A 14,647-nucleotide genomic window follows, 5' to 3' on the forward strand; every position below is an offset into this window, starting at 1 on the left:
GGTAGTTCTTCCCAGAAAGAGGATTCTCCTCAGGTTCACGACCATGCACAAAGCCCTTCAAGGGGTAGGCATTGGAAGACAATTTCTAGTGCACAGATGATGGTGTTACTAGAGACCGAGACAGGAGTTTATCTCCTAGGACCCGTCGAAGTTCTTAGTAACTTCTTCCACCTTTCTTCTATTGTTTCCTTATGTCGTACAACATCATAAGTTGGAACATCCGAGGTGCTGCGGCGAAAGGCGTTCCCTTTCTTCTGAAGGATCTTGTATCCAGACACAATGTTTTTTGTCTTGCTATTCTTGAGCCTTGAGTCAGTGCTAATAAGTTACCAAGGATCATGAAATCTACGGGTTTTGATGGTTCTTTTGTGGTGGAAGCTGTCGGCTTTTATGGTGGGATTTGGTTACTTTGGAATAAACAGTGGGGGTCTATTGATATTATTTCTTCTCACCGTCAGCTTGTCCATACTCGTATCACTCCGAGAGGTGCTGGTTCTAGTATGCTAGCTACTTTCGTTTATGGGAGCCCTAACGTGTCAGCTAGGTACCTTCTTTGGCGAGAGCTCAGACACATTGCTGCTTCTATCTTTGAGCCCTGGGCGGTAGTTGGTGACTTTAACTCTTACCTTCATGCCTCAGATAAAGTGGGTGGCGGACCACCTAACCTCCTCTCCATGAATAAATTTCGTGACTGTATTGTTGATTGTTCCCTTTCTGACATTGGCTTCAAAGGTCCCCCTTTTACCTGGGAGGGCAGAGGGGTGAAGGAACGAATCGACTGGGCTTTGGGTAATGATCGTTGGGTCACCTCCTTTCCTACCTCCTCTGTGTTGCACCTCCCCAATTTAAAATCAGATCACAAGCCTCTCTTAATTAGATTTCGTGAAGACCCAAGTGATGTCTCTCAACGTCCGTTTCGTTTCTTAGCTTCGTGGCTTACTCATGCAGGCTTTCCTAAATTGGTTGAGGATGCTTCGAGTGATCACGGTAAATGGCCCCCCTCTTCTGCGGCTTTTCGTGAAGCGGCAACATCTTGGAATAGTGAGGTTTTTGGCGAAATTGGCCGGCGCAAAAGGAAGCTTATGCGGAGGTTGGAAGGTATAAACAACAAGCTTCATATGCTGAGTATCCCTTACCTGGAAAAACTGCAAAAAAGACTTTGGGAGGAGTACTACAAAGTGCTGATGCAGGAAGAGTTACTTTGGAAGCAAAATCTCGGGTAGCTTGGCTCAATCATGGGGACAAGAACACACACTATTTTCATACAGCAACTTTAGTGCGCAGAAAAAGAAATAAAATAGAGGCTTTGACTGATGAGGGGGGTAACGTTGTTACTAATCCTGATCTCCTTCGTTCCATGGCGGTTAACTATTTCCAACACCTCTACACAAGCACGGGTGATGGGGAACGTCTTCAGAAGACCATGACGTTCCCTTTGCTTCCACGGGAAACCATTTGCCAGATTACGAAGCCTTTAGAGGCAGAGGAAATTAAATCAGCCGTCTTTAGCATGGGTCCTTTGAAGGCACCCGGTCCGGATGGTCTGAAACCTTTGTTTTTCCTATCTCAGTGGAATTTTGTTGGCAGTTCAGTTGTTGAGTACATTCAGGATTGCATTCGCTTCCCGGAAAAAATTAAAGAGGTGAATGATACTCTTATTGTTTTGATCCCTAAACTTGATAGGCCTAACCTCCTCTCTCAGTTTCGTCCTATAGGTTTGTGCAACATGATTTATAAACCTTGACAAAGGCCATAGCCAACTGTCTCAAAGGAGTGCTTGGAGACCTGATTGCACCAAACCAATGCAGCTTTATCCCTGGAAGACAGAGCTCTGATAATATAATTATTTCCCAGGAAGTCTTTCATTCCATGCGCTATCTGAAAAGAAAGAAGGGGTGGGTGGCTATGAAGATTGACCTTGAAAAGGCTTATGATAGGCTCAATTGGACTTTCCTTCGGGTGACCCTTTTGGAGGTTGGTTTGGATGAGGATTTTTGTAATTTGATTCTGAATTGTTTTCCCCTAAGCTCTTTCCAGGTTATGTTCAATGGAAGCAAGACTGAGAGTTTTACTCCCTCAAGAGGTATCAGACAAGGCGACCCTCTATCACCTTATCTCTTTGTGTTGTGTATTGAACGGTTGGCTCACAAGATTCAACATGAAGTTGACACTGCTAGATGGAAACCTATCTATCTCAACAAGACAGGGCCACCCATAACTCATTTATTTTTTGCCGATGATCTTCTTCTTTTTGGGGAAGCCTCTGTAGTGCAAATGGATCGTATGATGTCTTGTCTTGACTCATTTTGTGAAGCCTCAGGGCAAAAGGTTAGTAAAGATAAATCTCGAATTTTTGTTTCTAACAACGTGAATCGAGGTTTGTCTAACAGGTTAAGCCAGTTAGCTAGGATTGGTCTTACTTCACACTTGGGTAAATATCTCGGAGTCCCTCTTCTCCACAAGTCTCCAACCAAGGCCTCCTATGATTTTATTCTGGATAGGACCCAAAAGAGGCTTAGTGCCTGGAAGGCTTACACTCTAAGTTTAGTAGGGAGAGTCACTTTGGCTAAATCAGTGATTTCTGCTTTACCTGCTTATTGCATGCAAACCATGCTCTTACCCAAAGGGGTTTGTGAAAGACTTGACCATCTTCAACAAAATTTTGTGTGGGGTTTAGAAAATGGCAGTAAGAGAGTTCACCAAGTTATATGGGACAAGATTTGAAGCCCTAAATCTGCAAGCGGTCTGGGTTTTCGGTTGGCTTCCGATTTCAACCAAGCATTGATAATGAAGTTGGGTTGGGGTTTGATCAACCGACCAAATGCTCTCTGGGTACGTGTCTTGCGTAGTAAGTATGATTGTGGTAATTCTGTGCAGCCTCGTGTTCGTAAGTGTCGTCGTGAGTCCCTAGCTTCGCGGGGTATTTGTTTTTTGTCAGACTCACGGCTCCCATCGGGTCACAAACTGCAGGATGTTTGTGTGCAGCCAATCCCTCCGGATTCCCTTGGTCTCCCTATCTCCAGTTTCTATGAATCAGGGAGAGGATGGAAGACGTTCCTGTTTGCAGATCTTCTACTTCCCAAATTTATCAGTGAAATCCTTTGTGACAAAACCCCCCATAACAACAGTGTGACTACAGATGTGGTGCAATGTGTGACGCCCGGGGCCGACGAGGGCGGGGAGTGATCGCCGGTGCAGTGAGGCACGGACAAGGAGCGGCTCCTGGCAGGCTTCTAGGCGGAGGGGCACATGAATGAACCGATCTCACACCCGAACAAGAGGTATTCTGAGACTGTATAGGGATGGATTATTCAATTGAGGAGGGCATAAAAAGATTTGATTGGTACTACTCATGACAACAAGTTGCAACTTCTTTTCGGGAGCCCAACTCATAAGAACTCCATGGTTAAGTGTGCTAGCCTTGGAGTAATATTGGGATGGGTGACCTCCTGGGAAGTTTTCTTGGGAAGTGCGCAATTGAGGACAAAGCGCACTGAAAAGACTCGTGTTGTTACCGTGAGGCCAGTCGTCAGATCGGGATGTTACAATTGGTATCAGAGCCGACCTCTGCCAGTACGGTGTGGTTCGGGGACGAACCAAGCGGAAGCTGGTGGGCCTATGACGCCCGGGGCCGACGAGGGCGGGGAGTGATCGTCGGTGCAGTGAGGCACAGACAAGGAGCGGCTCCTGGCAGGTTTCTAGGCGGAGGAGCACATGAATGAACCGATCTCACACCCGAACAAGAGGTATTCCGAGACTGTATAGGGATGGACTATACAGTTGAGGAGGGCATAAAAAGATTTGATTGGTACTACTCATGACAACAAGTTGCAACTTCTTTTCGGGAGCCCAACTCATAAGAACTCCATGGTTAAGTGTGCTAGCCTTGGAGTAATATTGGGATGGGTGACCTCCTGGGAAGTTTTCTCGGGAAGTGCGCAAGTGAGGACAAAGCGCACTAAAAAGATTCGTGTTGTTACCGTGAGGCCAGTCGTCAGATCGGGATGTTACACAATGGACGGGGAACCCAGCGGGCACGTTCACTACTAAAACTGCCTATGATCTCATTTCAACTCGTCATGCTCAGCGGTCGAATAATAGCATGTGGAAGGCTGTGTGGAAGATTAATGGGCTGCAAAGAGTGCGTGTTTTCCTCTGGAAGTTGTTAAATAACGGAGTCCTGACCAATGTAGTTCGCCTCCGGCGTCATATGGCCTCCTCCGATACCTGCCCTTTATGCCATACCGCGGCCGAGTCCTTGCTCCATCGGTTTCGTGATTGTAGTGTTGTTAGTTCCTTCTGGGTAGTAGCCTTCACTGGCGGTGGAGGCTCGTCGTCGTTCTTCACGGCTGATTGGAGTTCGTGGGTGGAAGATAATATCAGGTAGATTCATGGCAGATTTAGGGCTCGAATGGCGTCGATTTTTTGCGTCAGCCCTCTCGGAAATTTGGAGAATGAGAAACGAGTCTGTGTTTAATGGTACTTCGCATAGCCCATTGAGTATTTGGGGTTTTCTCAGGACGCTTGGTATGGAGGAAATTGCAGAATCGAGTTTGGGCCTCTCCTTGTCTTCCCTGCACCAGCTTGATGCTTTCTCCGGTGGTGGCTCACAGATTGAGTCCGATCGTTGGACTCGTCCCCTTGATGGCTGGTTTAAAGCGAACGTTGATGGCGCTTTGACTGCAGACCTGCGCGCGTCCTGTGGTGGTGTGATTCGCGATGATACGGGGGAATGGAAGAGAGGTTTTTGTCGCAACCTTGGTGATTTAACCTCTCCAAATGTTTTCCTTGTTGAGTTGCTTGCTGTTCAGGCAGTTGTGGACATGATCATTAACTATGATATCCTTCAAGTTATCAATGAGTGTGATTCTGTTCAGGTGGTTAACCTGTTGAACGATCGCAATGTTTGCTCCCACCAATATGAGCATATTGCAGCTGGAACTTTAGAGCTGTTGGAAGTTCACGGTAGTATGGTTATTCGTCATGTCCCAAGGGTCTCGAACTCCTTGGCTGATTACTTAGCAAAAGTGGGGTTATCTCTTCCGTTTGGGATGCATGTCTTTGATTTCCCCTTTGGAGAGTGCTACTCGCTGTTGGGGAGGGACTTGGCTTCTCTCCCCCCCCCCCCCTTGTTGGGTCTGTAGTTCTCTATTTTTCTTTGTTTCGGGGCCTCTTTGTAACAAAAAAAAAAAGAAATGTAATATATTTTATCCTAAATTTGGGTTATTATAGTTATTAACTTTCCTAACAATAGTTAAATTTAAATTTGTTAACAATTATGGCATATTATGAGTCAAAAAATGATGTCAAATAATAGTAGAGATCAAATTTAAATTTCTCTTCAACACTTATATAATGTCTTTAACACTAATGTAATTCCTTATTCATTATAATTAGACTATTTTGATTCCTTATAATTAGACTATTCCGAAGATTCAAAAATAAAGTTGATATTATAAATACCCAAGTAACTAGGTTAATTATACATTCAACGATTTTTCTTGCACGTGCTTATTTTCTCTATTGTTATTTGTTTTATGAAAAAACTAACCTTATGGAGGGTACCACCTAGATGTGTTGTTACTTTTTTATTTTGAAAATAGATTATAGTATAAGATTCGTATTTTTCATATACAACCCGTGCATGGCATATCACTAAATTTGAAAAGAGATGCCAACGCACCTCTTTTACAACGTCTCCCAACTGAAATACTTAAACAAGTAATCCCCAACTGTCAGATTGTACCTATCCTCCTTCATCCAAGCGCTCTTCTTCCTTTCCATGACCACCAAAATCATGCTCGATCTTGTGGTGTGATGCGTCGGCTCCACACTCCACGCTTTAAACCTCACGAACGTCGACGTCAGACTCTCCCTTAGAATTCATCAATCACCTGGAATCATATCAATAGAGTTCAATTCCCAGTTCTTCACCAAATAGCACACCGCACACATGTCCAATACCGTCGCACATCTCCACCATAGATTTGTGTAGGACGACTTGTTGTCATTTTTTCCCTCGAAGTAAAAAATGACTTAGTAAACATCTAAGTTGACTCTTGGAATGTTCATAAGAGTTGTGAACAATTGTTCTATCTTTTCAACAACATAAAAATCACCTAAATATCATTTATATCATTTATATGATGTTAAATACATTAGGAAATAAGAAAATATAAAGAAAAAATGTTGTTCATCTACACAGGTGAAGCTATAGTTTGTTTTAAAGTTTAAACAAACGTCCAATCGCTTTCTGGAGAGGGAAGTGTCTCAACAGGGGACTGGTATCCAGGTTTGGGACACTTCTTTGAAAGCAAAGATGAGTTCCTCTCAAAGAAACTTGAAAAAGATTGTCGAATGCATTTTTCTTCTTTGTTTACATCTTGCGAGACAGGCCTTGTCAGCAGTTTATCTTTGCCACCAAAGATTTGACTAAGCTTCTTGAACCTGCGTGTCGGCTCACCAGTAGTCACAGTTGATTCTTCTGTTTGCTTCATCATCTTCAGTGCCTCCTTAGGATTCAGCAACATTGTCTCCACCATTTCATATACCTACCCAACACAGGGTGAGAGTCAATAATCAATACAAGAGACGCTTCAGAAGGATTTAGACGCTTTAGTATATTATTACCATACCTTAACAAGTTCATCAACTTCCTCATTGAATCTGCTGCTTTGACAAGTGGCTGCTACATACTCCTTGTAGTCATTAAACATCTTGGAGAAGTCAACATTACCAGACAGCACAGGTTCGGCAATTATAAATCCTAAACCAAGCTGTATAATTAACACAAAATTTCTATCAGAAAGTCATGGAAATGGTAAAAATCATTGATCACAGGTACAACTAAAATCTAGTCAACTAATTCAAGAAGGCACGAGCTGAACTTTATATCAAGAAACTATAAACCACTGCTGGATCATAAATCAAAATGATTTCTCATTTAATTGCTTGACATATATACTATATAAATGGTCTTGAAGTCCGTAGGGCATGAAGCAATACCTATTTAAATCAGCAACAATGTTCTATTTAACATTGTATAGGTATATGACATTGTATTAATCAACAGTAAATTGGTTTTAGTGGAGACTATATCATTGGCAGAAGCTATATTGTTCTATGTAACAGGAAGAACACTCCTATTCCCTTTCATCTACTTCACGGGTATATTAGGCAGATGATATATGTCTTAAAGGTACTCTTTCTTGTTAGTTTCCCCATTCTTTATAACAACAAATGAGTAAAAATGTTAAAACATTTTTTTAGGAAAAACAGTGGTAGTAATTAGAAGTCATGATGGTTACTTTTGTCAACAAAAAAGAGCATTAATCACTGATGAGTTTACATTTCAAAACACAACATGCTTCTAATGTCCAGAAATAGCATTAACAGTTGGCCATGATATTAATGCTTCAAAAGATCATCAATTGAAGATGATAACAGATAACAATAACTTGTCATTTAAACATGACAGAAGCAACATCCGTTAGATAAAAAGAAAACAAAAAAGAGAACTTACAAGAGAAACAAAGAGCTGTCCAAAGAGTTCAGAAGGCTGGATTTCCTCAAGTGCATCAAGGATGCCCTTCCTAAGATGAATGTAAAATGGCTTTCAAGTGAGATGGCTTCAAGGGGAAATCCAAGTTTAAAAAAAGGCTAATTAGACTTACACCACCAAATCCTCATCAAAGAGAGGTGTTTGTTTTGCAGCTGGTACTGGTTTAGATGTTTCCCACAATTCACGCCACAAATTACCTACCATCAACATGCAACAAAATTAAGAGGTTTTTATGACATTAAAAAGACATGTTAGAAATAAAACCACGCGTGCTTCCAACAGATTTTTAAGCTATTGGTATCGGGATCACAAATCAGAGCCTCTAACCATGTGGTCTAAAATTTGAATTTCGTTGCCACCATTCTTCTAAGTAAAAGTTAAATTTCAGCACCAGAAGGGAGAGCCTATGAGCATAGTCCATGTTCAAGCACAAACCTCAAAGGTCTCTTGTGTAGGAGTGTGCTAGAAATAAAAAACATTCATGTGTGCTTCCACTGAATGGACAGAACATGATGCAGCCCTAACAGTGGTCATGTCAAAATAAATCCAAATTTTACCATATGCAGCCGGCCTAACACACATGGATATTTAGCAAAACTAGCTATAAGTTAGCTAAAATCTGAAAATTTAACTTCTAATTGAGAACTGTTAACTGAAAGGTGCTAAGCTAACTGATTAAGTTAGAAGTAATTTGGTAAAATTAGCAGTTGAAAAATGCAAAAATTATATTTAAAATTACTTTATTCACACATTAATATATGTATAATATTTATTTATAATGAGTATCATATTAAATAGTTTACCGAATACCTTTATTTTGGTCAAACAAGCTTATTAGTTAAGTAAACTTTAATCTAGCTGAAATGCATTGTGAGGTATACTCAAACTAACGATAATAATGAGCAAGACTATTAGCACACCTTCTTTCTGCATTCGCTGACTTAGCTGACCTTTGGTAGGCAATGACTCACCACCATCAGAACACTCAGTTTCCTCAGTACTTGCCTCATTTTCAGTCCAATCAGGAGGAGAGTACCATCTCACAAAATCTTCCAAAATACAACCTGGATTTGCAGCCTTAAACATGATCATAAACACAGTTAACTCAGATGGAGCATCACTACACTTGACATAATCCAAAAGCACTAAGAACATCAGCAAGATAAGTTCTCATCAAGGGAGAATCTGACCTTGAAAGCTTGCATATCAGAGAGAAGCTGAGAGCACCCAGCACCAACACTGACCATAGAAGGTAACCAGCAATACATCAAAATGACAAGCTTTACATTTCTTAAGGTATGAAAACAAGATCTATATTCAAAGTGAAAACCCTGATACATTATCATAAAATGCTCTCCTTCACAAAAGGTAAAATGTAGTTTTTTTGTACATATTTATTATATCTCCAAAACAATTAAATTGTCTAATCATTTTCAAACTAGTGACAACTTATTTCTAAATATGTCTTAATACGTCTCCAGCAACACTTATCAAAACATTATAATTATTCAATCAACAATTCAACATATGGTCAACACTTGCTGATAAAAACACGTCATGCTCTTTACATGGAAGTTTGAACTCATAATTCATTTCAAGCCAAGATTATTTTGGAATTCACATTAAAAGGAAGCATGAGAGCAGCAGTATTATAATGTTATTTCAAGAAGAGGGTTAATAACTTAATATGGTTCAATAAAAGAGAAAATGAAAAACACAGTTTAGAAAACGGAACTACAGAATTATTCATGACCTATATCCTGAGTAGATACTCCAAATCAATCACTGCCTCCAACACAAATAGAAATTTTAGCCAATAGATAATAACTGCAATCTAGGCCTTGATTCAAGGCATGTTAAGATATGGGTATATAGGTCAAGAGTTCAGATCTTGCCAATAAATTACAAAAGACTTACATCAATGCATCTATCAAGCAGTGAAAGCCCAAGAAGCAAAATAAACCAGATATTTAATTAAAAGCTCAAACCCTTTTAGTTTAAGATTAAAAAACAGACAATTGGTGTGTACTCAAAATACACACATAAGCAAAATAATCATCAGGATCAAATGAACCTCAGTTGGTGTACAGACCTCCCTGTCCGAAGCACAAACTCCTCTGTCTCTTTGATCAAATCTTCTGTAAGCAAGGCTCCCTCCTACATGAAATGGACATAAATATCAAGAAGTACTAGAGCAAGTTTAAGTATTGACTAGATAGTACAAATATTGACCAAACCTGCGTGATAGGAGTGTACATAGGCTCGCCGGTTTCCAATAATGTTAGATCTCCAGATGGGCAAAGAGCACCAAGTCGAAGAACAAGCTCTCCAGTACTGATCCTAGCATATAATACAGGAGTAGCAGAAGTTCTGTCACTGTGGTTTCCTGATTTTAATGTATTTGAATTGGCTTCCATCACCATAGAGTCTACGGCTTCGGTGGCAATAATATGGCGCCTTTTCCGAGAGATGCAGCAATTAATTACTTGAAACTGTTGATACAGAAGGCATGACTTCAGATCTGGAACATCATCTGGGGGGACTCCAGGTAAATGTTTGTCTTCAGACCAAAGTTTTCTCAGCTGCACAAGTAAAAATATTCAATACACTCTTTCAGTCTTTCTCAGATGGTAATTAAGAAAGAACATAAAGAAGTGACATTATTGTATCCTACGACACTTCAAGTTATTAATTCTAAAACAGAAGTTCACATAGGATTTCTTTCTTTTTATGAACAATTAGATGTGAAATCAAAAACGTAGGTTAACTTCTTGACAGTTGGTTTTGAGGGAATGACTTTAATATTATATCTAACACACCCTTTCATGCAACAAGGTTTAGACAATGCACAGGCCCAGCTTCTTGTGCTTGGAAACAACTTTTTCTTACAAGAATGGAGGTCACAAGGATTTAACTTTACACTGCTTGACTATAGAGGCTCTGATACCATGTCATGAACCGAGCATTCCAAAAGTTTAAGTAGTGAAGGTACATGAATGATTTTTATATTATATCTTTCACAATATGTATCAAGCTAACAATTACTTGAGAAAAATCAAATAGCTTGTATATTTTAGAATCTAGAAAAGGACTGAGAGAGTAAATCCTATAAATAAAATTCTAGGTTCTTAATGAAATGGTAATGTAATACTAAAAATATAAGTTCTTATTGAGTTAGACATACTTCAGTAACAACACTGCACCAAAAAAGAGCCATTTTTCGAACAGTCTTGAAGTTTCCAATTACTTCAGCCAGTTTAACAACTAGGCTTTCAGGAGGAGCACTGTGAATATCTCTTGGCAAAGATGTTAAAGCAATTTCTTCTGGGTCAGAGTTGATCTTCCTTCTAAGGAACTCTCCCTCTGCAAAAATATCTTGCACATATTACCAGGGATGCAGAAGATCACCACAAAAGAGGCTAAAAAAATAGAAACAAAAAAAGTTTCACTCCTATAATTAACATCATTAGCAAGCCACCAAAAATTCATATACCTGGATTAAACAGAGAATTAATCAAATACACAACTTTCTCATTGCTACAAAACTCAGAGGAGAGTTTTTCCTCCTTTTCACGTAACACTAAAGCCTTTATTGCAGAGAGACTTAAGCCTTCCCTCTCTAAGGCAGGGGAAGAACCTCCGGATGAAGCTACAAAATCCTTCATTGAATGTGTTTTCCGTCCAGCCCTAGTCAAAAGGCCCAAAATTTTAAGAGGCTAGTTGTACCATTATTTGTTAAGCTGGAAATCTTTCTGAATAACAAGAACAAACGCGACTCTGGCTTAATGACAAGATAATTTCAACAGCTACTATTCTTAGATTAAAAAATGCATTGAGTAATTGAGGGTGTGAATTAGGCGTTTCAGTTGCAAGAATCTGGCTATATAGTTAGAAATAGAATTCAGCAATGAAGAATCTTTAAGCAGTTCATGGAATTGGTGAGAAAAATGTGAGCATAACTTACTCAACAGCTAAAGCCAATTGCTTCAGGACAGATGATGGAGGAATAGGGTCTTCAGTCGCCACAGTTAAGCCTTCAACCGATGGAATTGCTTCTGTTCCGGCCAGCCCTGACCGTCTCAATTCTGGAAGAATAGCTTCTGACGCCTAAATTGAAGTTTTTTATCACAGATCGTTAAAGCAATACATTTGTATATTTGAATCAGAAAATCATTGAAACAAAATCAATTTTGTGTTCAATTTACTAGAAAGAGTTCTCAGGCAGTTTACCATGAGATATTAATAATAATCAGCATGCATTACTAATTCATCACCAGCATACCATGCATTTAATAGTAATCATATCTTATGAGTAATGACAGTGATGCGGTCTGACAGACACCATGTTGAAAAAAGAAAATCTTCATCATTGGCATAAATTATTAGATTTTCCTAATATCCTGAGACAAGTGCCTGGTTTAGAAATTTCAATCTTCTCCACATAGTTGGAAGATTAAATCCTTGAATTACAATGTACCAAATATTCTTACCTTGGCATTAAGATCATTTCTCACATTGACGATGGACCAATCTTCATCATATAATGCATCAGCAGTAATGTTTGCATCTCCAACTTTATCTGTATCTTCGATTTCTTTTCTCCCTTTCCGAAAGTTTTTAATTCTATCTTGCCAATCCTGCTTCTTTCCTATATGTAGTGGTCTCCACTTTATATGCTTCAGATCATTGAAAAGCTGTGATACAATACAAGGAAATAAAAATCAACTGTGCAAGTAATTCCCACTCATTACAGGAAATATGTTGCCTAATATGTATATAAACATCATACAAACAAAATGTGATCTAGTGATCTTAAACTGATCATCTTTAGGCTGAGATACAATACCTTTTGAATAAGATAGTCTAAACACGCATCTTAATCTAAATTTCCATTTCGATGTTTCAGCTACAATTAAAACCTATGTACCAGGTTCTTGTTTGGTACTTGTAAATATGTCCTGCGCAATACTGAAATAATCTTTCAAATAAAAAAAATGGAGTACTTCTTCGAAACTTTTTGAATACACATCAACCAAAACTAAATTTTTTTTTCTAGGTTTTTTTACAAGAATGAAACCTTTTCGATCCCTATGTATTTCAGTTTTTCCAACAAACATGTATATTGCAGTTTTTTCCATTGACATCCTTATTCTGGTGGGGCTAAATTTTCCAACATGGTCTTTTTTTTTTCTGCACACAATACTTGAACATAAGTCCTAGCTTAACAAGAATCAAGTATACACTGCTTGAACCAACCAGTCTTCAAAAAAAGGCGTGAACCCAGAAGTGAATATGTCAGTACCACATTCCCATCCCCAAAAATGCAATAATTCAAATACTTAAAATTGAATTGAAATAGTTTTTGAAAAAAAAAAAACACAAGTAAACCATAATCCATAGAGAACAAGTAAATGCTTCTTCAAAGTTCAAAGTTTCAAACCTTTGACTCCATCTCATTCTTCTGAGCAGAGTCATCTCCCTGCAGCCTCCCTGACTGGTGGCGTGATTGCTTGTCAGAATCTTCACCTATCAAAAACCAGGGTCAATGCTCATTCAATCAAAATAAAGGAACTCCATTTGGAAGCAATGAAGCACGAGCGAGCAAGATTGCAAGAATGCATGAGTAATGAACGTAAAAGGCAAAAGGGTAGCTGAAAAATGGAAGAACTCGACTCACCTAAATCGGATTTGAAGTCCATGAGAACCCGCTCCGCTTTTGCAGCTGCGGAATGGAATGCGGTTCTGGCTTTGGATACCAATGAAGTAGCGTGAGCCTCCATTTTCCTGTGCAAGGTGCAGAAGAAGAAGAAGAAGAGGTACAATAGCACTATTTGTAACGTGGTGGTGATTGACATTGACCAGGTAGATACTCATGCTGATCGATGATGCTGAGTCCTAGGTAGGAAGGGAGTAAATGCAGAAACGGAAAAACATCAAACAAAGTCAGAGGATGTATTTATTTCAAAGTGGATAAGAGCCTATATGTATTAATTACATGACAAAAAGTATTAATTACTCTATTAATTATTTTTTTCTTTTTAGAGAAAATTATTTTTTGTTTCAATCAACTAAAAAAGTTTTTTCACAATATAATTAAATCATCACGTAAAGAGAGTAGATCAACGTAGTGGTTCAACACTTTGTTCTTTAAAAAAGTGGTTGAAGATTCGATTCTTAACTTTTATGAATAATAAGCTAGTTGTAGGAAGATGGATGAGTCAAAACAAATCACCAAGTGAGATCAATCTAAGCGATAAACGGTTGTCCATCAAGTGCATTTTATTTTCAATGTTAATGAACAAACACGTGACTTCATCATTTTTAAAGAATGAGGTGACTCAAGTGAGCAATTAACACGTCAAACTTCGTGGTTAATTATTTAAATTTTAAATAAATTTAATAACATTTTGTCTTCTTATATTTATTAATTATTTAGTTATGTATAATTTCATTGTTCATTTTCAAATTGACAGTAAAATATAATTGAGAAATTTTTATGAAAATATTAATTCATTTTTAAATAGGGAGTTGTTATTCAGACCCCAACATCTATTCAGACCCCCAAAAAAGTGCGTATTATCCAAAATGACCTTAAAGAAAAAAAATTAAGAAAACCCCCTCCTTCCCTCCTCACCTTCTTTCTCTTGTCTTCTTCAAACCCCGCGCTACATTCTCTCCCTTTCATTCTTCTTCAATTTCCATACTCATACCCATTACCCATTATAGCAACCTCCATCAACCTCTCCCATGCTCCTGTCACCAGACACCACCAACGCCACCGTTGTCGTCGTCGTCGTCTGCCAACACCACCGTCTCTGTCGTCACTGGTCGCCTTCCCCGGCTTCTCGTTGTTGTCTGTAAAGGTATTCTACATTATTTCGTGATCTCGATCTCTCGCACTTTTCAAGTATGTTACAAACGCATTGCGATGTGTGCGTTGTAGACGCACTCTTTAAATGCATAGACGCACCCTTTAAGTGCGTCTACACCGCAGTTTGTAACTGTGTGATTCTGTTGTTGTTATAATATTGTCGCACCTAGAAACGACATTAAGAGTGCTACAGAGATGCACTTTCATAGTGTGAT

The 14,647-nt window shown here is 39.1% G+C and overlaps 2 protein-coding genes across 2 annotated transcripts; one reads left to right on the forward strand and one right to left on the reverse strand.

Moving 5' to 3' along the window:
- Window positions 1-338: 338 nt before the first annotated feature.
- Window positions 339-1,223, forward strand: LOC130725366 (uncharacterized). The gene has a single exon (XM_057576603.1). The coding sequence runs from the start codon at window positions 339-341 to the stop codon at window positions 1,221-1,223; it is 885 nt and encodes a 294-aa protein (XP_057432586.1).
- A 4,854-nt stretch (window positions 1,224-6,077) lies between these two features.
- Window positions 6,078-13,498, reverse strand: LOC130726493 (uncharacterized). The gene is made up of 14 exons (XM_057577771.1): window positions 13,239-13,498; window positions 13,002-13,087; window positions 12,052-12,255; window positions 11,526-11,668; window positions 11,055-11,248; window positions 10,746-10,924; window positions 9,799-10,143; window positions 9,654-9,718; window positions 8,752-8,800; window positions 8,482-8,638; window positions 7,674-7,758; window positions 7,523-7,592; window positions 6,636-6,776; window positions 6,078-6,551 (listed from the first exon to the last, which is right to left on the reverse strand). Exons 1-14 carry the CDS (start codon window positions 13,414-13,416, stop codon window positions 6,231-6,233), a joined length of 2,217 nt encoding a protein of 738 aa, XP_057433754.1. The 5' UTR covers window positions 13,417-13,498; the 3' UTR covers window positions 6,078-6,230.
- Window positions 13,499-14,647: the final 1,149 nt, after the last annotated feature.

This window comes from Lotus japonicus, chromosome 6, assembly GCF_012489685.1.
Source record: "Lotus japonicus ecotype B-129 chromosome 6, LjGifu_v1.2".
Taxonomy (NCBI): Eukaryota; Viridiplantae; Streptophyta; class Magnoliopsida; order Fabales; family Fabaceae; genus Lotus; species Lotus japonicus.